Consider the following 26,206-nt stretch of genomic DNA (forward strand, 5'->3'; position numbering starts at 1 on the left):
TGGCGACTTCGCGGTGGTGGTGAATCGTCAAATCTGGGCAAGGAGCGGCGGAGGTAGCTTATGGGTTTGGTTTCATGGAGGCAGATCGGAGCCCTCAGAAAAGCGTGGTCTCCCGTTTCTCTTCCCTTCGCCTTCAGGTACCATCGCACCCACGCCCCACCATTCGGACCCAAATCGAAGAGACCTAGGACCTGTGCACCGCTGCGCCAATAGTCGCGACCAACACCCAGACCTCTGTCGTGAGCTGCGTCTTCATCGAAGATGAACCTAGATTTGTGCAAGGCTGGAAAGAACAAAACAATTCTGGGTTGCGGTGGATGGGGTTGTAGTGAGGTGGGTAGAAGATTGAGCAGGCTGCAGCAATACCCATGTGTGTCTGGGTTTTGAATCCTTGTTCTGGGTTTCCTCTGTTGGTTTGTGCACTGTTCTGGGTTCTTAATGCTAGTTCTGGGTTTCCTTCATCTCCTCTCCCACTATTTTTTATGCCCATGGAAATAAAGCTTGCAACTTTAAAGTCAAACTTAGCAAAATTGGGTTTTGCCCTTACGCCTTCATCTCCCACTAGCTTTGAATATTTATCTTCTGGTTTTTCCCTTATGCCAGTACCTTTATTTTAGATATATGAAGAATTTAGGGTATTTTTAATTATTGATTTTACCTTATCTGGTTGTGGGGTTTGATGGTGGAGGTTGAGTTGATGATGTCTGGCCAAAATTGATGAAGGGTGATGAGACAAAGATGAAGATGGATGATTTCAGATGATATGTTGTTGAAGATGATATGGTGGGTGGGTATGATGGGAGAGGGAGAAAGATGAGAAGGTGGAGAAAATTTGTTAATTAAAGTACCCTGAAGTAAAAAATTGAGAGGGTTGAATTGTTTAAAAAAAATTGGGGTTTTAATTTTATTAATTTAATTTAATTTTCTGATATGTAATTTGTTTTTTATTTTTTATTTTTTTTTAAATCCACGTAAGCATCATTTACACAGTCAGCACGCTAAATCATCACTCGCCGGAGCTTCTTGCTCCATACGTTTTTAAAAGAGAGGGATTTAATCCACAAATTTTTCCGATCAGGGACCTGGTTCAGACGGCGACACAAAGACAGGGACTAATATGAGTATTTAGCCGTTTCTCATTTAGCACAACCATACCATACAAGGTGTATAATTCAGAGTAAAATGCAATGCCTCTTATGTTTTTTTTTCTTTGATTTAATAAAGAATATATATATTTAAAAAAAAACGTTGGATCTTTTATTACATGGTTTGGCCTGGTGGAGATGAAGCTCACTAGCACTCACTGGTAAAACCCCTAGGATTACAATTCAAAGAATTTTCTGAGTTGTTTGATCACAATCATTTTTTAATAATACAAGGGGTTCCCGGAGACGGTGATGCCTTATTTCCACCCTTTTCTCCTAATAATGCTCATTTTTATCACAAATTTGAGCATGTTGAGTTCTAGTGTGTCTTACAACTCCAATGGTCAGCCTGTGGGAATGACATGACCTGTAACTTTTAATGAAAATCCCGGGGTAATCCTAGAAAATGTCATTTGTCTCTTCCCTCCTAGGGGTATGATAGTAGCGGATCAGCTTTTGGATTGAATCCAATATCAGGTGAATCAATACCCACAGTTGTATGGGAAACACAGCCCTGACATCTCTATATAGATCCGTGGGAGGTTACTCCGACGAGTGTTAAGCAATGTCTTAACAAAATTAAGTTTGATATTCCCGCGACCTTTGCGGATTTTTCTTCATTACCCAGGTAATGTTAATGTTAATGTTAAGGTGAATACTTATTTTTTTCCTCTACCTGACCAATGGGGGCAGATTTATGGGCTCCAGGGTGTTCCGGGATTTTTTGGGGCTTTCTTCCTAGCTCCTCCACCACCGCCCTAGTTTTCTTTTCTTTTTTCCAATCCAAAAGCTGATCCGCTACTCTCATACCCCTAGGAGGGAAGAGACGAATGACATTTTCTAAGATTATTACATGATTTTCATTAAAAGTTACAGGTCCTGTCATTCCCACAGGCTGACCATTAGATTTATAAGACACACTAGAACTCAACATGCTCATGTTTGTGATCAAACAACTCAAAATTTTCTGAGTTGTTTGATCACAAACATGAGCATGTTGAGTTCTAGTGTGTCTTACAACTCCAATGGTCAGCCTGTGGGAATGACAGGACCTATAACTTTTAATGAAAATCCTATGGTAATCCCAGAAAATGCCATTCGCTCTTCCCTCCTAAGGGTATGATAGTAGCGGATAAGCTTTTGGATTGGATCCAATATCAGGTGAATCAATACCCTGAGTTGTATGGGAAACACAGCCCTGGCATCTCTGTAGAGATCCATGGGAGGTTACTCCGACGAGTGTTAAGCAATGTCTTAACAAAATTAAGTTTGATATTCCCGCGACCTTTGCGGATTTTTCTTCATTACCCATGTAGTGTTAATGTTGACGTGGATACTTATTTTTTTCCTCTACCTGACCAGTGGGGGCAGATTTATGGGCTCCAGGTGTTCCGGGATTACCCGGGGCTTTCTTCCCAGCTCCTCCACCACCGCCCTAGTTTTCTTTTCTTTTTTCAAATCCAAAAGCTGATCCGCTACTCTTATGCCCCTAGGAGGGAAGAGACGAATGACATTTTCTGGGATTACCACAGGATTTTCATTAAAAGTTACAGTTCCTGTCATTCCCACAGGATAACCATTGGAGTTGTAAGATACATTAGAACTCAACATGCTCATGTTTGTGATAAAAATGAGCATTATTAGGAGAAAAGGGTGGAAATAAGGCATCACCGTCTCCGGGAACCCCTTGTATTATTAAAAAATGATTGTGATCAAACAACTCAGAAAATTATTTGAATTGTTTGAGTTGTTTGATCACAAACATGAGCATGTTTAGTAATTAAACTTCTAAAATTTATTTTTCTTAACTCACCACGTTAAAGGCCGGGTTAATTAGAGGATATCTTTTATATTATTTTTTTGAACGTAGGGTTAAGAGGATATTGAGATAAACATTATTTGATGAATGGATTGCGTTCTGAGATTTGAAAAATAATTGAGATTATAATTTGGAAATTAAAGGGTGAGTTGTTTCATTTTGAATAAAATTTGGTGTGTGTATATATATATATATATATATATATATATATATATATATATATATGAGATGTATCATATGAGAAAGATGTTCTTATGTGAGAAAATGAGAATAAATCATGACCGTTAGATCATGTCATGAACGGTCCAGATTAAAACAATTTAATGCTCACATGATCACTTTAAAAAGTCATGTGACTTTCTTAAAAATTCACATGACTTAATGTTTTAATCTGGACCGTTCATGATTAGATCTAACGGTCATGATTTATTCTCATGTTCTCACAGAAAAACACTTTTCTCACATGATACATCCTCTATATATATATATTTTGAAATGGATGAATATATATACTTTTTAATAATTTAATTAGTTCGATTTGTAAATATTTTAGGAACAACAGAATTTAAGACTTTCAATCATAAAAAATCTAGAGAGGAATGTATAATAATTAAATATCAAATTGAGAAATAAATAATATTGAAAAGCTAAAATGTATAGAGGGATATAAATTTGAAAGATCATTATTTATAAGACTCCCATTATGGGCTTTTTATAAAATAAACCAGCCTTAGCATTATGTGACTCTATATCTATGAGATTAATTGGAATTTATCCTACTTTCAAAAAAAAAATTGGAATTTATCCTCAATTATTCAGCAAGATACACCAACCAACCAAGGCTTTGCCTATCTAACACTTGACTATATAAATTTATATATTTTGATACCATGAGTACATGACCATGTCCTATACAATGATGAGTAGGAATATGTCTACGGTCTTGAGTTGGTGAGACTTACATAACTCACATGATGGATGCGGTGAGTTATTTATATCAAAGAAAAATTATTAAGAAAATAAAAGGAAATAAGTCATTATTAAAATAATGTGATTAACAATATATTACAGATATATAACTAGTTAACTTTTACACATACGTTGTAAGGAATAGATCCTCTCAATAGTAATTTTTTTACAAGGGTAAGGTGGGACATTGATTTTAATTTAAAAAAAAATGGAGTGATATAGAAAAATTAATAATGATAATCAAAGAAAGAGACTTTGGTTGAACTTTGAAGATTTGTTGCGCACATGCATGCACCGCCGTCTCCCTCTCCCTCTGTATATGCCACCCTCTAATAATATTTATGATAAAAAAATGCTAACAACACATTTTTTTTTAAAATACACTCATTATAATTGATTTATTTTAAAAAAAAAACAACAATTTTGTAAAAAGTGAGGCTGTAAGAGATATATTAACTTTTCAAAAAATAAATCAATTACAATGAATACGTTACATATCACTAAAAAAAGTGTGTTGCTACCATTATATTTTTCAAAATTACTTATCTTCAACCTTAGCTTTCAGAATTATTTTTCTCTAATGTGAAATTCTAACACATTTCTAAACACACGAAGTTGCACTCACCAATTATGCTCATTCTTCCATTCAACTCAATTAACAGTGGGAGGTGTCGAGTGCGAAACCAAATTTGACCTCACACACGAGCGCTTCATTGTCCAACACTCCAACCCCAACATGCTAGATTGCTAGTCCTATTATTTTTATTATTGATTAATTAAGCATATGTACTACCATGAGATACATAAAATATGGGTACAAATAATAAAAATTAGTTAAGGATTACTCTTATGTTTTGTTAATACTTCAATTCTCTAGAGAGAGATAAATAAAATATTTTTTTAAAATTATCTTATATATAATTACCATTAAATGTTAAGAAATTAAGTCATTAAATTTTAAATTAACATAAAATTATCTTATTGTATATTTTGTAGAAGAAAAAAATTAAAAATACTGATTTATATATATTCAATTGAATTTTAGTTTTTTTAGATTTTATATACAAAATTTAAAATTGGTCAACTTTAAAATATGACTAGTAATCTGATTTAGGTCAATTTAATAACGTTGATATTCGATCGTTTTGACCGACTCTCACTAATTATAAGATCCACCAAATTTCTATTTTATTTTAAATGGACCGGTCAATTAACCGATTCTCGATTCATGATTCAACCTGTTTTAACTATCATGATAAATTAATAATTATTACATTTAGAAATTTGTGGAAGGAATAATGGAATGTACCATAATGATAAGGCATCTTAGGTGTCGATTCTGAGCATCTCTTATGAGATCCCTTGTTGCGCCACCCTCACCTACTGCTGTCATCCTAGTTACTCTTCTCCATAAAATCTCTTACCCCTCTCTCACTCTTCATTCTTCATTCTTCATTCAACCACCCACCTCTCTTCCTTTCCTTTCAACCTTATCTTCATCTCAAACAAAACAAAATGAAAGTTTCAGAGAATTCTCCAGTGGAAGCTTTAGCTCTCAACTACTTGAGCTTTGGTTTTCTCAGCATCCTCAACAATTTCTGGACATGGCTCGCCTTCAGCTTCTGGAACCTTCGAGTTCATTCCACCCAGCCAGAATTGCTTCCTATCGAACCCGGTCCCTCCACCTCGGACTCATCTGACCCTGTTCCTGAGGTGTCGGGCCCTGATGTAATGAGTGCTCCAGTTGCGGCGGCTAGTGGCGGCGCCGTTGATGTTGACGGAGTTACCAAGGGAAAGTTGAAGTTCACGTTGTGTTATGATACGAGGGAATGCGGCGAGAGTGACGGGGTTTTAACGGAAACAGCAACGGCGGAGGAGTGGGAAGAAGAAGAAGAGTGGTGGAAGAGGTTGTTGAGGATGAGAAGAGGAGAGTTTCAGAATGGATGGTACACGTGCCAGGATTTAACGGTGCTTAACGGCAACGTTGTTAGGTTTTGGGATGGTGCTACTACTACTACTTCAACCTCAACCTGTGTTAGTGTATGGTAATCCAATAATTAATTGCATTCGATGTTAATTAGGTAAGTTAGCTAGCTATCCCCATCAAGAAGGAGAGATTAATTATTCAGAACTAATGTGTATATATATGTAGTGGTACTGTAGTTGTAGATTTGGATTATGATGATTAATAATCCATGCATTTCAGTCTTAATGAATGCTCAAGTGTTGATTCATGCTTTGGTTCATTCAATTGTACTATGTAAATCCCAGTTTTAGAAAGTAAAGTTACCAATAAGTAATGAAACGCTTATCCAAAAAAACCAATAAGTAATGAAACAGTTGTCCCCGAGGGTTAGCTCAAGTGGTAAGAGCTAGGGGACATAAGGGTGGGGAGGGGAAGGTCCAGGGTTCGAATCCTGGAAGGAAACTTTGAAGGGATTTTCTAACTTACCGTTAATGAATATGGAGATATATACTGTTTACTGTATTTTTTTTTTTATAAGCAACTTTACTGTATTATGATTCCCACTGGCAAAGTAAAACAAATTTGAGTAGTAATATTCTCAATCGTTGGAGAATATGCCAAGGCGCTTACAGTGATTACTGATTATTCAACCATTAATTAATTAAGGATATTTTTATCGATCTAAAGACTACATTAACATATACTTGTGTCTAATCATTTTGCCATGTCATTCATTTACATTTGATTAATTCGGTCACACTCTTTTTTAATTTGTTGGTGTTCTTCTCCCCACTCCCTCTAATCATATTTGAAAAACATAAAAACAAAAAACAAAGAATCTTCGGCAGCTACAACAACCAACAAATCCCACAATATCAACCAAACAATAATATAATACTAGTATTGTGTTTTTATACCAAAAAACATAAAAATAAGTCTTGAATAATAGTTCAAGTGGTCAGAACTATGGGATATATGGGTTGGTAGGGATAACAATATAACTCGAACTGTGGGCACCCGCCAGAACCCGACCAAATTTTACGGGTAAAACTCAAATGATTGGGTTTGAGTTTGGTATTAATGAAACTCGCACCCAAACCCGAACAATATATAAACTACTCTTATATATACTATGTTAGCAACTTGATTTGTGAACAATTCCATCATATTTGAACAATAAAATACCATATTTTTTTTGCAAAAAGATATAACATGATTTTTTCACAACAAAATAATATACCCGACGGTAGGGCTGCACGTGAGTTGAGTTTGATGGGTTTTCAGGCTAATCAGGATCTGAACCAATCAAAATTGTTTGGGTTGGGTTGGATTTCGTGAATTTTCTTTCACCTACGAACTCAAACCAACCCAATCCGACAATCTTCGGAATGGTTTTGATGAATTGATTGAATCGCTATATTAAAATAAAATAAATCTGGAATATTGAAAAAATATTAATAAACAAGTACTACAAGTCTTTAACATGCAATTACATCTTAAGTTTATAACTACCGTCTACACACATCTATACAACAACACATAACTAAACAAGTACTTCAAGTCTTTAAATATGACAAGTAATTACAAACAAATTAGTCTCCTAAAAATCACTCTAGTAGTAGGACTTCAAGTCTTCATAAATTACATATCCTACTAGTATGTTAGGTAAAAAAATAAAATTATTAAAAATATATATTATTATTGTATGATTGGATTTCGGGTTGGGTTGGATGGATTATTATAGAATCCGATATCCGATCCAAAGATGATTGGATCATAATAAAATCCATATGGACCCATTTGCCCAATTCAACCCACATTTTTACAATTTGATCGGATTGGGTTGGATGGTTTCGTTGGGTTGACCTGGCCCATGTACACCCCTACCCGACGGATTTGAGTTTGGTATGAGAGTTTGGGTTTGGGAAAGGCAAAACCCGACCCGACATGTTGCCATCTCTATGGGTTGGGTGGCGGAGGTCCATGAATCAATCCCTAGATTGTGCAATTTATCTTTCTAATGTAAAAAAAAAGTTTATTAATTCAAAATGAACAGCTGAAATTTAATTAGCTAATATGCCCACAACTCAATTAAACCCAAGCCATAACCATTCAGCCTCTTTCTGAGGGCTGGAACTTGCAATGACTGAAAACTCTCTTTTCTCAGCATGTTCTGTATTTTCTTTAGTCAAGCTCAAGCAAATCTCCTCTCTTTTTCTTTTTCATTTTCCTTTTAGGACTTTTCCTGTGCTATTCATTTTGTGAGGAACGAATTAATTTCCAGTGTTTGTCAATTTTATTTCTGTGTGATATTTGAGTTTTCAATTTACATTTTACACTATTGCTGTTCTTGCTCTGCAATAGCTTAACCACTTTATCAATATCCAGAGGGCGGCGTTACCACAACAAAATAAATCCAAGTCTTGGTAATTTATTTGCTTACTTGTTAAAGTTTCTGCAATAAGAACCCTGAAGCTTGAATACAAATCCAAGCAGCCTGAATGTATTTTCAAATCCAAGCTTACTAGTGTCTTTCCTAAGTCCAAAAACCAAATGATCAAATAACTATTCTATTTCATTATGTACTATCACATTCCATTCCATTTCATTCTAATCTTAAACATTGAAATATAAGCTAGACAAGTTCAGTTTATTGTGGCCGAAAGAACCGGCAATTGGATATTGACATGACAATAATTTTTTGTACATGTACCGAGATACAATGATAAATGATATTTTGTGCATATACAGAAATACTAATTTTATGTACAGAATGCACAAAAAATGGTTAGGAGACCTACAATATACATCTACAGAAAGTTCCATTGCCAATAGACCTTCTCTACAATCCCTCCACCACTTTTAACAGCAAGGTGTAGTGTCTCAGAAGCTGGAGGAACACCCCATAGTAATGGCACTGCAACAGTCATGGTTAGCTTTTCATGTAAATCACCTTTACTTGCCTTCTCCGCAGCAAGAACCTGCCATATAAAAATGTTGGCTCTAATGCTCAGAAAGTTTGGGTTAGAGAGTTTATTTATCACTATATAAAATTTGAGTCTTCATTTTAAATTTTCACAAAGTCCTAGCCATCACTCTCAATTATCATGAAGGCACAACATCAATGAAATAAAATAAATTAATCACATGTAAATCCAAATTTGAAATAAATAAAACGATGAGATTTACATCTTGATTTAAATTTGAAGTTTTAGGATTAAATGATAAAAATTAAAATCTAAACAAGATTTTTTTATCTTAAATTAAATTTGAAATTTTAGGATTACACTGGGTCTACTTGCTAGTGAAAAACTGAAGAACAGAAAGATGACACATCAATTGGAAAGTACTGAAGTAAATGCTTCTACTTAGTGCATTTCACCAAAGAAATCCCCCTTTAGTAGATGGACCAACTAACCCAACTAACATTCAGGATTTCCAAACATGCAAGATGCAACTACCCATAAAAATTCCAGTTACCTATTAACAAAGGTAAAATGAGCAGAATATAATTTTCATTTATAAACCGTCAGCCTAATCCAGTCAATCATTGTTCAATGGCAGGTGAATGGTTTACCAATTCAAACTTGTATAATTATGCAACTAATTGTTTCACTTCAACAAGAAACTTAGAATAGGAACTTGAAGTGAAAAGAATTGTTGTGTATCTTAGAGATGTAAGTAAAACATGCTAGGAAGAAAATTAATTTGAGAAACTCTTGGATTTAGTCTAGGCCTTACTAACACCAAAAGCTAGCTCATGAGGTAAGGAATTCTACAAGACACGCTGCTTATAGACAGAGCTCTGATACTACCTTGAATTTGGGATATAGATCTAACTCAATACCAAAAGCTAGCTCGTGCGGTGAAGATTGTCCAAGCCTTTATAAGCTCGACTTTTGCAATATCTTTAGTCAATGTGGAATCTCAACAAAAACAAATGATGGCAGTTAGATTGCTTAGCTGTCGTCTTGTTCGCAGGTAAGTCCAAAAATGTATTAAGTTATTCATGTGACCCAACAAGATCTAGCTGTAAATCTAATTGTATGGAAAGGTTAGATTTTTAGGCCTCGTTTGTGTGTGTAACTGTAAAATAATTCTTTAATAAGCAGAACATCTCAAGAAAAGTTAACAATGGTTTGCAGTTGTCACTAAAATTTCTTCAGCATAGTAAGAACCAGAACACAGTAGCTTTATTGCTAAAAAAAAAGAGTACTATGTGTGCAGTATGGCCTACCTCGCCACCATGCTCTAAGACAGTGTCCTCCACCACATCACTAAGCATCTCAATGGAGCGGCAGAAACCAAAAATACAAAGTCTTCTGTCCATATCAAGTCCCTAGAAAGAAGACATTTCATATTTATGCGAGGGAAAAGGATAACTCATGGAGGAGTTTTTGTCAAAAGAATGAGTGGTTACATTAGTAGCTGCAATATCAAATAGTGCACCCAGACAAAGGCCTTGATTGGGATCCATGTAATCAGTCTCTTGGAACCGTTGAAATTTTTTAGAAGTTTTGAATTTCCCTTGCTTTTTCTGTAAAGCATGAAAACCTGCTTAGCAAAACAATATCTGCAGTTGAAATGGATTGTAAAAAAGACGAAGATACTATGACACAGGTTAAAAAGGTCCATATCATGTCTTGGCCTTAAAAACTGATTCTATGTCTCTATGATGCCAAGTATTCTACATTAAAGGCCAAGATAACTCTTTACGTGATGCGTAAAAGGGCAAAGAATCTAAATCACCTAGCAAGTACAGAATAAAAACTTCATAATCATGATCGAGAGAGCATGATGTAAATACTAATAGAACTATAGAAACGTTCGTAGACCTTAACCAATAACAGCTTTAAAGGTAGTTGTTTCTTGACATAGTATCAAAATCTCTTCAATAAAGTCGTCCCGCCCCTTTAGCAATGGAATTAAAGTTTCAACATAAGTTCTGGGTGGCCATGTACTTTGTTTAGTTAAAACCAAAGGGCACTGAGTGAAATTTGAAAAGATCAGTTAAAGATATCAACAAAAATCACTGTTAGATCCCTGCCATAGTAGATTCTTACCAAAAAATCACTGTTAGATCCATGTAACATAACCATATACAAACAGAAACAAATTGCAAAATGGAAGCAAAATTAAGGTTCCCTTTACATTTTAATAGTTAATTTCTAAACTGAAAGCAAAATGAAGCAAATTGCATGATTAATTCATACATCTGAAGAGCTGACACGGCGAGGAACCATGGAGCCTCCAATCTGGACCAGTCCTTCAGCCGTGAACAAGGTAATTCTGTCCTCAGGAAGCCATTGAATCTCTGAGAAGCCACAAACACAAACGAAATTAACTAAGAAACTCCCTATATTCTAATTTCCTGAATTCGAGCTCAATTTTTGCCATAACGGAACCCTAATTTTTCAATTTCAAGCATCGTTGCACAATCAGAAAGAATTTCACAAAATTGAGATTAACACAAGGGGATGGGAGAAGAACGCACCGTCGTCGGCATCGTCGGACCACGGGAAGAATCCGAAGGAGTGGTCGCCGGAGTGGTTTGCTTTGGGCGCGAAACGTAGGAGACGAGGTTGAGTGATAGAATGAGAAGGCGAGAGAGGGAAGGAGTTGAAATGGGAGAAGAAGGGGAAGGTTCTGGAAGGCGAAATGGAGGAAGGAGCGGAAGAAGAGAAGGTCAATCGAGAGAAGCAGAGGGTGGAGGTTTCCGCCATTGAAGAGGAGGAGAATCGGAGAAGAAGGGAGGAAGTGGAGTGAACCACAAGCCAGAGATATGAATGAAAGAATGAATGAGTGATCGGGGTTTGATACGTGCTTGGACTCGCCGCGTGTTCGGACACCCATGAGGTTATTACAGTAAATTCACTTTATATCTGGCTGAGAATTTTTTTAACTTTTTTTGTCAACAGGGATAATATACACCTGACTTTTTTTTGTTAAAGTACTGGGCTTAAAGCCCAAAACTAAACTCTAGCCTGCAGTTCAAAAAAAACACATAAAACTTCTCCTTCCAACAAATGGTTTGAACAACTATAAATTGTAAAGGTTTGCTTCTCAACTGATAGATGAGTTATTTCTCAATTTTTCATTGTATTTTGAAAATCTAATTTGAGATTGATTCAGCTGTCTAAAAGGTTAAAATACTCAACAACATCTCAATTTGTTCAAAAGGCTAGTACCGCATGGGTAAAAGAGATGATTTAGTTAAGAAATATCTTATCCTAGACTCCCAATTAAGGGTAATTGGTTTGACGCCGAGTTATTTATTAGGCTTAATTGCACATTTAATCATCTACTCATACCCTTTGCGTGAAAATGATCACAGACAAGAAATAATGCAGTTTTCGTCTCACGCGTATACCTCTGTTTGCACTTTTGATTTTTTATTCATAATTTAACGGTTTTATGAAAATTAAAAGTAACAATTAATAATTAAAAAAAACCACACGAGTTAACCTTTTCCCACTAAACTCGTAACCCAAAAAAAAAACCTCATAGAACCATTGTGATTTTGTTTATTTGTTATTTCCCACCCGACAAAACTAAGACTATATTTGGCATGTCATTTCAGCTAACTTAAAACTTATTTGACTAGCTTAAAAACTTTATAAAAGTAGTTGGTAGAGGAGCTTGTTTTAGTAGCTTAAAGCTTTAAGCTATAAGCTATATAAGGTAGCTTATTGAATTTATTCTCATTTTTTTCTTTATCATTTTAATAAAATTCTATCATTACCCTTTCTATATTATAAAAACAATAAACTCTAATTATTTTTATTTTTAAATAATTACTATTTAATTTTTTATATAAAATTTTAAGAAACATTTTGTTAATTTTGAGAAATATAAACTTACTTTATTAAATTGAAATATTGATTTATTTATTTATTTAATTCTATTTAAATTAATAAAAATATTAAGATGAAAATTAATTAAAAATTAATTATATTTTTGAGATGACAAATAATTTAAACTAAATTTAAATATTTAAAGTAATAATTATTTTAATATCATATATGTATTTATGTGTAAATAAAGTAATGTTGAATGCAAAGATTTATACAAGTATGCCCACAGATAAGCTTTCAACTTAATTATGTCATTTTACAATTTCAGCTTGTTTAACAACTAGTTTTATTAAATACTTTTTTACCATCAGGTAGTTTTCCAGCTATCAGCTTTCAGCTTTGAGCTAACTTATAAGCTATCAACTAACTTTTCAGCTTTCAGCTAGCTTATCAGCTAGGCATGCCAAACATAACCTAATTCTCATTGACGGGAGATGCCGGTTGTACAGTCATTTGAAAAGTCAAAATTGCATTTTTTGAACTTAAACATTTGTGTAATTAGTATTTTCTCTTCCGAAAGCATTCTAAAAAGTGTAAAATACAAATTTTGATTTTTGAAATTTCAAAATCCACAATTCTATCACAAGATGATGGTTAGGATGTGTAAAAAGAAATCAAAACTGGTTAACTTTGTTCATGGTTTGGGCCTCTGCACTCCGGTCCGATGGATTCAAAAAACACTACTCCAGTCTCAGTCTCAGTCTCAATCAAAACTAGTTTAACTTTGTTAATAGATAAATGACTTTGTATTGACTAAAAATTATATAAATAAATGACTTTGTAGTGTGTTAGTATTTGTTAATAAAACCTTGATTACAACTCAAGTCTCACACACACGAGAAGTTCTAAATGCACGAGTCCAGTGGCCTAGTGGCAGCTGGGATTTACTTTTCTCTCATCTTTACTTAACTAGTGAGTAGCCCGTGCAAATGCACGGGTGTTTTTTAAGAAAATATTTAATAGTTATTTTAATTATTATGTAGACATTAAATATTTTAATGTATATTTTATTTTTTGATGCTTAACAACAAAGAGTAAAGGAAAAGAAAAAAAACAATTCGTATTGCCTAATCACCACAGTCCCCATGGAATCAACCAGAAGAAGACTCTCCATCCCTCGCAGGGGATGGTGCACCATATAGAAGCTCTGATCTTGCCCAGCACCTGCTTTAGCCAAGAAGTTCGCGCAAGAATTCCCCTCACGTAAAATAACATTTTATGTATAATAACATTTTAAAATTTAGATTAATTAGTTTTTTCACATTAAATTAGTAAAATACATGAAAATTAATTTCTTAGACTAAATTTTGTGGAGAAGTTAGTTCTTATATGCAATAAATGAAAAAAATATGGTCATGCCTTAAAAAATAATAATAGAGAATATACAAATCATGAGGGGTTGGAGATGGAGTACAAAGTTACATGTTCAAGCTTTTATCAATTAGACTCGATAGATAATGCATTAGTCACATGCTCATCATTCAGATTCACCGTGGCAGCTCAAAATGCAATTATGTGTAGAATCCTAAAACAGAACTCCAATCTTTTTAAAGGAAAGAATCGAATTATTCACCAGAAACTTATGAGAACAATCTTAAATAAGATTAAGATAGATACAGACTCTTATCAAGCATATAAAACACCTACCAATATAATACCAATTCAATCACCCATCATTTCTTAAGTTACAAAAGAATTATGCCCATAAACCCATGACAAAATTTACAAAAGAATTTAACAGGACGCATCATTTCACGTTTCAATCCACATTGAGCTATTTGCCTTACTCCATCACCTCCCTGGTTACAAATACACGTTTCATCCACAAAGACATACCAGGTCCCACATTAGAACACACCTACCAAGCGAATTATACCAAAAGCAGCATTGTATTAAAATTTAAAAACCATGGCTCGTTTTTATTTGTCTTCCACAATTCAATACTTCATATTTGCATCTTGACATTTTGATCACATTATTTGCACTGGCCGCTTAGCTCTAACTGAGACATCACACACCCCACAGCTTCAGGGATAACAGGCAGTTTACAAAGCCTAATATTGAACCTGCTTCAAACATTCCTTTGCTGGACCCTCCTTCCCTAGGAAGGTACAGAGGCAACGGGAGATTAAGTTTCCCTGAAATTCCTAAAGCTGATCTATTCTTCAATAGTTTCCTAATAAAAAATTTAAGGGTAGAGAATTAAAATTCAAATTAAACACTTAGGTTCCATGCACACACAATCTTATATTCAAATTCAAATTGGGACAAGAGCAGGAGTGAAGTTATGGATACAAACTAAAAATTGAGCAAAAAAATTACAATTGAACAATGAAAAAATATAAGGGCACAAAATCGAAAAGATACAACATGAATAATGCAGCGAAGGAGAGAAAGCCAACGGTTGAAAGATAAGAAAGATTAAGGCGCCAACAACTCACAAGAGCACCAAATCCAACTGCGGTGACCGAAGCAAGAGCGACCTAATGAAGTTGCAATGATGAAATTGCTGTTGAGTTTAGGGATTTTGGCCCTAAATTTTCTCCCCAAATTCAAATCTGAAATTTTCACTGAGGTAACGAAATTGTTGAGGGAAGGACAAAATTGAAAGGTGCGAGATTTTGGGAGAGAGATTTTTGGTGGGTACCGTGAATTGGAAAGTTGAATCGCAAATATTAGAAATTTAGAACAAAACCATGAAATTGCAGAAGAGTTCGAGAAATTTGGGAGAATATTCAGAGATTTGGGAAACCGGATCCAAAGAAGAATGAGAATAACCAAGCGAGAGACGGCGCGTATAGATCACAGACAAAGCAAATGAAGAGAGATAATAATTAATTATAAAAAGAATGACCTGGAAAATTATGGAAGAGAGTGTGAAATTTGAGTGTCTCACACTCTAGAGTGAGGTCTCAAAAATATTAGATAACAGGGTGGATTAAACTTAATCACAACTTAAGGGCCCGTTTGGTGCGACGTATAGTATAAGGCCTGATAGTATAAGGCCTGATAGTATTAGGTCTGATAGTATAAGCCCTAATAACTTTCTTATACTATCCAGCGTTTGGACATACATTGTATAATTTACCATATCGTTTAAATTAATGCAATTTTATGTTTAATAAAGTATTGAATAATGATATAAAATAAAAATCAAATATGGAGGTGATTATAACGGTGGTGGCGGTGGTGATGGAAGTAGTGGTAGGTTGGTGGTGGTGGTGTCAATGGTGGTAGGTTGGTGTTGGTGGCGGTGGTGGTGACAGTGGAGATAGGTTGGTGGTGGTGGTGGTGGCAGCGATGGTGGTTGTGGTGGTGGCGATGATAGGGTGGTGGTGGTGGTGGTAAGGCGGTGGCGGCTACGGTGGAGGGTGGAGGCAATGGTGGTGGTGGTGGTGGCGATAGGGTGGTGGTTGTGGTGTCGGTGGTGGCAATAGAGTGGTGACGACGATTATGGTGGTGGTGGCGATAGGGTGGTGGTTGTGGTGGCGGTAGGGCGGCGGCGGTGGTGGTGGCGACAACATCGGTGGTGGCGGTGGTGGTGGCGATGGTGGTTGTGGTGTTGGCGACGATAGGGTGTGGTGGTGGCAGTAAGGCGGTGGCGGCTTAGTAGGGTGGCGGTGACAGTTGAGGGTGGAGGCAATGGTGGTGGTGGTGGCGATAAGGTGGTGGTTGTGGTGTCGGTGGTGGCGGCAATTAGGGTGGTGGTGGCGGTAGGGCGGCGGTGGTGGTGGTGGTGGTGGTGGCAACACCAGTGGTGACGGTAGGGCGGTGGTGGCGGCGGCGGCGGTGATCGGTTGGTGGTAGTGGTGGTGCCAATGGTGGTGTAAGTTGGCAGCAATAGAGGGTGGTGGTGATGGTGACTTATACGTCACAACCTTATCATGCCTTATCCATCACTCACATGATGGATTAAATAATACGTCATTTAAACGTATAAGGGGACTTTGATGGATAAACTTATACAATACAATGTCATCACCAAACAATGGATAAACTCATAATGTATTGTATAAGCTTATACTATCATGCCTAATACGGCGTGCCAAACGAGGCCTAAGACAGCTAGCAGATAGGTATGACCGCGTGATGCTCAAAATTCAAGACACATATAATTCATTATTATTTGCAGATATCAGATGAGTAGTTGATACTGAAAAATAAATTTATTTAATTTATAGATACAAATTCATGATTTTCTTGTTAGGGGGCGAGATATAAGGCTAAAAAAATCTTTATTGAATTTTATATAAACTTTAAATAATAAAAAATTATTTAAATATAACTCTTGGTTTTCTATAGTCATAAGTTTATCTATTATTGTATCAACAATGATTTTTTTTCAGCAATTTCTCTCTCGATATATACAACTAATAAATTTATAAGAAGATCATCTTCAATTTTGTTGTGAAACCGAGTTTTAACAACTTTCATTACAAAAAAATATCGTTCGGTAGATGTTGTTGAAACATGGAGTGTTTTAAATAATGAAGCTTTATGATAATTGAGAGATTCGACTAAAATTCTAAACAACAATAATTTTGGGTGGGAGGCGAGACTATGACTAAAAAAAAAATTATATAAAATTATCTATAATCGGTAAAAATTTCAAAATTCTTGAGGGCGATGACCCTGTCATAATACGCCTCTACATACAAATGGAGAGAGTTTTAATTAAATAACTGTGACAATATGTTTACACTTTTAGAGTATATAATAATTAATCTCTTAAAAAATAAAGGTCAAACTACAACCATTGTAAAATAATGTAAACCTGCACTTGTGCTATATAGTTTGGTTGAGTAAAAGTCTAATTACGACCCTAAAATCTCTCACCAACTCTTTTTCCAGAAACCAAGTTTAAATGAAAAAGAATGCATGTTTGCATTAAAAGAGGTTTGACAAAACGTATTGTGCATTTAATGCAAGATTCATATAGGCTAAATCTAGAGAAATCTCGATCGTCCAAGTACCTGGATCAATAAGGAGAAATTTGTTAATGTGAAACTTGAAACTTCTAAGAGCCTCTCCAATGCTAGTTCTTATTTCTTAGTTCTTAGCACTATTTATGTGGGCCCGTATTGCCATATGTGTTTAAGCAATTCTCAAGTAATTTTGCTCCAACCATGAGTTCTTAGTTCTTAGTTCTTACTACTATTCATTTGGTCCCACCAACCACATTATTTATACTTTTTTTCCATAAAGTAATAAAACAAAACTCATAAAGTAATAAAGTAATAAAGTAATTTGGATGAGAGAAAAATAATTAATATTTTAAGCTAAGAACTCAAAAAGCAAAACATCTTATATAAGAACTGAGTTCTTATTTTTAAGAACTAAAGAGTCCATGTCAGCACCTCCAATGGTAAAGTTCTTAGTTCTTAGTTCTTAACTCCAAAATAAGAACTAAGAACCTTGCATTGGAGATGCTCTAAGTTCTAATTACATAATCTCACATCTTGAGTTGGATAATTGAAGCGTGAAATAAAATATGTAAAAATGAATATTTATGGCATGTTTGAAAGAGTTTATTTGAGCTTATCTAATAGCATAAGCGTTTATGCGAGTGTTTGACACAGCTTATGCAAACAGCTCATGGTAGGTCATAAGTTATTCAGATCGAATAGCTTATGAAAAATAGTTTATGCTTATATATAGGCCCTGTTTGAAAGAGCTTATTTGAGCTTATCTGATGGCATAAACTCTTATGTCAGTGTTTGAGAGAGCTTATGCAAACAACTTATGGCCTATCATAAGCTGTTTTGAGCTTATTTTCAATATATTTCAATAAATATTTTAAAATAGCTTATGAATAAGCGCTTATGACTATAAGCGCTTAATTAAGTTGTGTTTCCAAACGGGGCCATAGCTTATTTTTAATTTATTTTAATAATTTTTTTAAAATAGCTTATGAATAAAAGTTTATGACCATAAGCGCTTAATTAAGCTGTTTTCCAAAACGGGGCCTTAGTGATCTCATTTTAAGATGTGAGAATTGTCTTATGATATATAGGTAGCGTTTGGTGACGGAACGGAACAGGACAGAACGGAACAGAACGGGACAGAGCAGGATGGAACAGGACAATAATGTTATGTGTGTTGTGTTTGGTAACACCAAGTCAATAGAACAGAACCATGATTTTAATTACATATATAACCCTGCATGTTTAATATTTGATTGATGAAAACGAATTGAACTCAATTGAACATTTTGCAAAGAAACCGTTTGTTATTGCTTACTTCATGAAATAATCACTTATTTCTTTAAAATAATCACTTATATATTGTTTAAGTTGTTTCAGTATGCTATTGAAAAAAGCAGAAACCTAATTATTTATTTAAGCTATTTTAAGTGCGTTTGTTTAGATTAAAAAATATTGATTTTTAACTATATATTTTTTTTAGAGATTTTAAGAAAAGTATAAATTGATTCGTGTTTGTCTATTCTAATTAAAATCACTTTTTTTCATCTCCTCTCAACTATCATCATAGATTTTCATTATAAGTTAAAGTAACTGTTTCAAATAATCTGTTTTCAGCTTCAGCTGAAACAAACACAAAAAGTGATTTTTTGATTTTAAAAGTGATTTTTTGATTAAAAAGTTATCTTTCCAAAATAAGTTGAATCAAACGCACTCTAATTAGCTCGTTTATCATTGCTTACAAAAACTGATTTTACTTTTGAGAAAATAATTGATTTTATTTTAATTAAGTTGATTCGTGTTTGACTACTCTAATTAAAACCACTTTTTTTATCTCCTCTCATCTATCATCATAGATTTTCATGATAATCTAAAGTAACTGTTTCAAATAATCTGTTTTAATCTTCAGCTGAAACAAACACAAAAAGTGATTTTTTTCCAAAATAAGTTGAATCAAACGCGCACTCTAATTGGCTCGTTTATCATTGCTTACAAAAAGTGATTTTACTTTAGAAAAAATAATTGATTTTATTTTAAGTGATTTTTTTTGAAAAATTAGATTTTCATTAACTTTGTCTACAAATATAATAAATGCTTTCAATTCTAGAAGTGATTTTAAACTGTTTAGATACAAAAAATTTCAAATATAAATTAGGGGTAATTTTGAACTTGCAAAAGTTTTAAGAGAGTGTTCCGTTCCGTTCCCTTCCCTTCCGTTCCACCTTTTTCAGGGAACCAAAAGTGTCCCGTTCCTGGAGTCTTTTGTCCCGTTCCGTTCCATCTTAAATACATGACAAACACAGAACGAAACTCATGTGTCCTGTTCCGTTCCCTTCCCACCTGTCTACCAAACGCTACCATAAAGTTATCTTACTCATATCTCTAGTTGAAATTAAACTTCTCAATATTATTTCCATCAGAATAATTATACAATCAATAATCATATTTATATATTAAAAAAATTCATGTTAAACTTAAATAAATAAATAGTTTAATATACTTCTTTCTAGCTATTTTTGAATAATAGTCATTAATCCAAAAATAAGTTCTTAGTTTTTTCATATACTCTTCAATATTTTTTTCTCTTGTCTCTTCCCGTAATTACAATTTGCCTATTTTAATTTCTCACATATTAATATTATTGTAATTCCTCTCGTATTAACATGTCTTTTTGAACAACAATGTTTAGTAGTAAGCTAAAGTAACAAAACTCTTTGATTCAGAAAATAATAATCTTCAAGTTTACGACAAACAGGCACCGTCCTAAATAAAAAACTGGATGTGAAGGCAAATGCATGTTCCAAAATATTAAGACACGAAGAGTACTATTAGGCTCTTAGCTCAGCTCGTTGTATTTCTTATTAATACCATGTCTACCTCTACCCCTTTTTTAAGTTTACCTTTTTAAATGTATTCATTATCTTTAAAATATTGAAAACATTAATTATTATTTTATCAATTACAAAATTTAAATTATATTTACTTTCACGTTACTTTGATTTTTTTAATTTAATTAATGTAACAATAGAAAATTAGTGACGTCATACGAAAAAATATCAATGAGTGGTCGGTTCAAGTATGATATATATATATATATATATATATATATTTGTTTCCTCTTAAGCAATGTCTCAAATTCGAATCTTGTAAATAGGAAAAAAAAATAGTTAGCTCCAACATAATAAATAAATTCTCAGCTCGAACATGATCATTATGTAGATTTCTTGAAGTTAGAGTTTGTCATCTCCTATGTTAAAAATATAAATTTCAAAGGTCTATGTATAATTGGATTGAAATCAACATGTAATATTTTGGAATTGTGGTAATAATTAATCAAGGCACGTTTATCACTAATACTTCAATAGCTGGAAATGTTAAAAATACAATTCAGTGTTGACTTAAGAGACCTTCCTCCAAACACTTCTTAACAGGCACCACCATTTGTCCTATAAATCCACCCTCGCATTAAATCATTCTTCCACCACCCTACTCCATCCATCGATCTCTAGCATATTGTAACAACTCAAAGCTAAACTCTTCACTCTTCCAAGCTCCTCCTTCTTCCTTTCCATTCTTTAAATCAAAAAAGAAGAAATGCCAAAACATAACCCTCTCTCCCTTGCACTCTTTGCTAATTTCTTCCTCTTGTTCGCCGTTGCTGCTACAACGGCGGCAACAACCCCGCAAGATGAGGTGTTCCGCTCATCTTGCGCGGAGGCCAGATACCCTGCCCTATGTGTCAAAACCCTCTCCAAATATGCAGGCTCCAACACGAAGCCCTTGGACCTGGCCCAAGCTGCCACCAAGGCCAGCCTCGGCCAGGCTCGCGCCCTCTCCATTTACCTCAAAACCACCGTCCAGGCTCAGGCCACGAGCACCAGGCAGCGAGCTGCACTGAGTGACTGCATGGCTCAGATCTCCGACTCTGTAACCCAACTAGACAGGACGTTGAGCGAACTGCAACACCTCCAGGTGAAATCATTCCAATGGCAGATGAGCAACGCCCAGACGTGGGCCAGCACAGTCATGTCCAACGGCGGCTCGTGCGTGCGCAGCTTCAGGAATAGCGATGCGGACGCGAAGCTCAAGTTGGACATGAATCGGAGGGTCACCACCGTTACCATGCTCACCAGCAACGCGTTGTATCTTATCACTCGCCTCAGTGAAGGCACGAGTCGCAACCATCGCTCTAATTCCCATCCTTGATGATTAATAATTAGTGTGTATGAAAATCTTTGGGTAAGGACTAGCTGTTTTTGAGCGAAAGCTTTTGGTTTTGGCTTTAATTTTCTGCAAACACAAGATGTAAAATCAACGTTTGTAATATATAGCTTGTCTGTTTAATTATCTATGTACGTGTGTGCTCAATGTAAAATGTGTAATAATAATGCACCTTTTTGTAATCTTTCTATTTCCTCTTCTACTGCTCAAGCTTGCCAGGTTTTTCGTCCTTTTAAAGAAAATAAACAAATTTGATCATTTTTTTTATCGAACAAAATAAGGTGGGTTGAGATTCTCTTAAGTGATTTGACAATGAGAATTGTAATCTTAGCTCTATCTTTTTTTTCATAAATATTTAAAGAGTTCGACTATTTAATTTAATACAAGTGATTGAAGTGAAGAGATAGATATACACACCAAACACTACACCAAAATGCGCTATTTAGCGGCGGTTGGATTGGTCATTAGCGGCGGTTTAAACCGCCGCAAAAAATTTACCGTCGGTTGTCCAACCGCCACTGTTTCTGGCGCCGCTAGTCACCCTAACGTCGTTTTTTAGCAACCGCCGGAACAACCGCCGCTATAATCTAGCGGCGGTTTGAACCGCCGCAAAGGAAAAAATTTAGCATAGCGTCGGTTACAACCGACGGGAGTTAATAAATTATTTTATCATATAACTTTTTGGCGGTTTGAGCCCCCGTAAAGTAACAGCTTAAACATAGCGTCGGTTGCAACCGACGCGAGTTTAAAAAGTATTTTATCATATAATTTCCTGGCGGCTTAAACTGCTGCAACTTGTTCTACATACATAGCGTCGGTTTAAACCGCCGCGAAAACCTTATCATTTATTATTTTATTTTTTTTATAATTTCTACTTTCGACTTTTATTCAATAAAAGCATAATGACTTTTATCTAGTGCCCTAGCACATTTCCTAGACATAAGATACATATTTAGCAATCCCAAATACATAATAACATTTTCTTCAAAGGTAAAATAAAGAGGGACTTATGGAAACTAAATATGTAATAACATTTTCATTTTTTAAGTGAAATAAAGCTGGTTCTTTATGGAAACCAAATACGTAATAACATTTTCATTTTTTAAGTGATATAAAGCTGGTTCTTGTTTACCTTGTCAATAAGGCATTTTAGACACAAGTAGCCAAAGTTTTCATTTTCAAGTTTCAACCTCCTCATTATTCATCACCAATTTCTTATTCTAGTTGTGCAAACCATGTCTGCATGTGAGTATTGAAAGGGAGAAAAGGGAACAAAGAGAAAAAGAAATGTTTTTTTTTATTTTATATATAAGTGGCATTTGGTGGGCTCAGACCATGATTGATCAAGTGCACCACTTTCCCCCCATTTCCTTCTATTTACAGATTCCTTGTTAATTTATTCTCCTTTCTTATTAACTGGTCCCTAATTTAATCTATTACTAGCTTCTTCATCTAAAAGGACAGATTTTTTTTGGGTATGAATACTCAATAGTTGGTTCAAATATTACATGTTTAATTCTCTTCAAATAAGGTTTTGGATTCGAATTTTAATTAAGAAAAAAACACTCATTGGGAGAGTTAATCTCACAAGAAGTTCATTTTGACAGCACAATTGATAGCTTTTTAAATTATAAATCAATAGAATTTCATTTTGACAACACAATTGATAGCTTTTTAAATTATATATCAAACTAATGGTATGAATTATAATTGAGTGTAAAGACAAGCTACTCATTTTATTATATTACTTTTAAGAATTTTTGATAAATTCATACCATGATCACGATCACAGTATACAAAACCTGTAACCTGCAATAGAACAATTACAAGAGGAACATCTTATATTACAAATAAGGAAAGCAAAGATAAAAATACCAAACATGTCAGGCTCCTTAGTATAAGGACCTTCTAATCATCCTCAAAATGTCATTTATAGATTCAAAACATAAAGAAACAGCAGTATATTGCCCTTGAAGAAAACAAACATATTGTACTGTTATTGGGCTTACAATATTTGTGTCATGTGGGCTTACCAAATTTGTACTATAGGGCCAGGCGACCCATGACCCGAACGGGTCAAAACTTCATAATATATAAAGGAAACACCGCCCATGCGGTGGGGGATCCAATACTTTTTACTCATTTTGTTACTTTGCCTTGTTCTACTTTTATTGCCTAATTGCTTAGCCCTAACCGGAGATTTAGACCGGAACATTGGCGCCCACCGTGGGGCCGAGGAATTCAATCCTAGGCTTCAAATTCACTGAAAATGGTGAATCGATCTGGAGCAAACGGAAGGGACAATCATGTTAACCATGAAAATGTTCCGCCCGACATTTTGCAACAGATCATGGCGGATCTAACTGATCTTCGTCAACACAATCAACAACTGCAAACTCAACTTGCTGAGATCAACCAAGATCGGGGCTTGCATGAGGGCGATCGTAGAATGGCAGAGATGGTGGTAGATTTCCAACCGTTCACAGAAGACATTGCAAACACAACCGTTCCAGATAATTTGAAGACTTTGGTTCTTGATTCTTACTACGGAGATTCTGACCCCAAGGATCATTTGGTGTATTTCAACACCAAGATGCTCTGAAGTGTAAAATGCTTCCTTCAACTCTTAAGAAGTCAGCAATGACTTGGTTTACAACGCTCCCACCGCGTTCAATTGCAGGGTTCATGGATTTATCGGCGAAATTCTTGTCCCAATTTTCAACTAGTCGCGCCCAGAAAGTGACTCCAGCAACCTTGTTTAATTTGCAACAGAGGCATAATGAAAGCCTTCAATCCTTTATGGGGCGTTTCAATCAATTGTCCGTGCATTTGGAGGATAAAATGCCCGAAATTTGCATTGCGGCTTTTGAATTGGGTCTTCAATCAGGAAGTTTGAACAGCAGTTTGAGTCGTAAGCCCGTGGAGACAATGGCGGAGTTGCGAAGCAGGGTACAGGGTTTCATTCGGGAGGAGCAAAGTGATCGCATAAAGAGAAACCGTAAAAGTGCAGCGGTAACTGGCCAACAACAGCAGTTAGATTCGAAAAAGGCGGTGGTTAATGATCAGCGTTCGGGCGGAGCGGTTACAAAAGGAGAGAGAGGTTACAATAATTCAAGTCGTTTTGATAACCGCTCTAATTTTCGCAATCGTGCTCAGCCTTATGGAAATCGTGGTTATGGATCGATGACGTGGACCAGAAACCAACAAGACAGGTCGACCCCACTCGCGGTTAATTTAACTGAAGCATTGCACATGTGTCTGGAGGCGAACACAATTCGTTTTCCTAAACAACCAAAACGCCCACCAGGCAACGTGGACAGGAGTAAGTGGTGTGAGTACCACCGAATCGCGGGACATAATACAGATGATTGTTTTACCCTAAAGAAAGAGATTGAGGCATTAATAAAAGCAGGCTACATAAGTCAACTGGAGGGGCGAAAGGAGTCGGAGGGAGCTGGAACCTCAACGAAGCGTGATGATACAGGGAAAGAAATTGAAGAGTCTGAACCAAAGAAGCAAGCTGGCGCTGAAATTAAAGGGCGCATTCATTCTATATTTGGGGGATTTCGAGGAGGAGGTATGACTAATTCTTCAAGGAAAAGGTATGTTCATTCCATTAATGCTGTCCATACAAACGATTGGGGAAGTTGGGGAGTCAATCAGCCCGATATTACATTCACTGTTAGAGATTTTGAGGGAGTACAACCTCATGAAGATGATCCCATTGTGGTGATGTTAAAAGTTGCTGATTACGAAATTGAGAGGGTACTGTTGGATCAAGGGAGTTCTGCAGATTTGATATATGGCGATGCATTTGAAAAGTTAGGGCTTACGGAAACTGATCTGTTACCGTACGATGGGGCATTAGTTGGTTTTTCTGGTGAAAAAGTATTTGTTAGAGGATATGTGGAGCTGAATACTGTGTTTGGTGAAGGTAAAAATGAGAAAGCTTTTGCCATTAAGTTTCTTGTGGTACAGTGCACATCGCCGTATAATGTGCTTATTGGAAGACCATCGCTTAACAAGCTTGGGGCGATTATTTCAACAAGGCATTTAACAGTTAAGTATCCATTGGATAAGGGCGGAGTTGGAACTTTGAAGGCTGATCAGGTGGTTGCTAGGAAGTGCTATTCTGACAGTTTCAAACAGTATGGTCACATGGGAAAAAGAGCCGTGAAGGAGGGACATAGGGTTTTTGGAGTTGATGTTGATCAAGATGAGGTTAGTTTGGACCCAAGAGAGGGCTTTTCAGATTTTAAGGTGACTCCAGAAGAGGAAACAAAGACAGTGAAGGTGGGCGAAAGGAATTT

The 26,206-nt window shown here is 35.4% G+C and overlaps 3 protein-coding genes across 3 annotated transcripts; 2 read left to right on the forward strand and 1 right to left on the reverse strand.

The window, feature by feature from the left end:
- Window positions 1–5,275: 5,275 nt before the first annotated feature.
- LOC130716125 (uncharacterized) lies at window positions 5,276–6,167 on the forward strand. The gene has a single exon (XM_057566321.1). It carries the CDS (start codon window positions 5,449–5,451, stop codon window positions 5,980–5,982), a length of 534 nt encoding a protein of 177 aa, XP_057422304.1. The 5' UTR covers window positions 5,276–5,448; the 3' UTR covers window positions 5,983–6,167.
- Window positions 6,168–8,530: 2,363 nt separating this feature from the next.
- On the reverse strand, window positions 8,531–11,725 carry LOC130714399 (uncharacterized). The gene is made up of 5 exons (XM_057564301.1): window positions 11,394–11,725; window positions 11,113–11,213; window positions 10,320–10,436; window positions 10,137–10,238; window positions 8,531–8,880 (listed from the first exon to the last, which is right to left on the reverse strand). The coding sequence occupies exons 1-5, from the start codon at window positions 11,620–11,622 to the stop codon at window positions 8,710–8,712; spliced, it is 720 nt and encodes a 239-aa protein (XP_057420284.1). The 5' UTR covers window positions 11,623–11,725; the 3' UTR covers window positions 8,531–8,709.
- Window positions 11,726–21,139: 9,414 nt separating this feature from the next.
- LOC130712080 (pectinesterase inhibitor 3-like) lies at window positions 21,140–22,078 on the forward strand. Its single transcript, XM_057561914.1, has one exon. It carries the CDS (start codon window positions 21,270–21,272, stop codon window positions 21,879–21,881), a length of 612 nt encoding a protein of 203 aa, XP_057417897.1. The 5' UTR covers window positions 21,140–21,269; the 3' UTR covers window positions 21,882–22,078.
- Window positions 22,079–26,206: the final 4,128 nt, after the last annotated feature.

This window comes from Lotus japonicus, chromosome 4 (genome assembly GCF_012489685.1).
Source record: "Lotus japonicus ecotype B-129 chromosome 4, LjGifu_v1.2".
In the NCBI taxonomy this organism is placed as follows: domain Eukaryota; kingdom Viridiplantae; phylum Streptophyta; class Magnoliopsida; order Fabales; family Fabaceae; genus Lotus; species Lotus japonicus.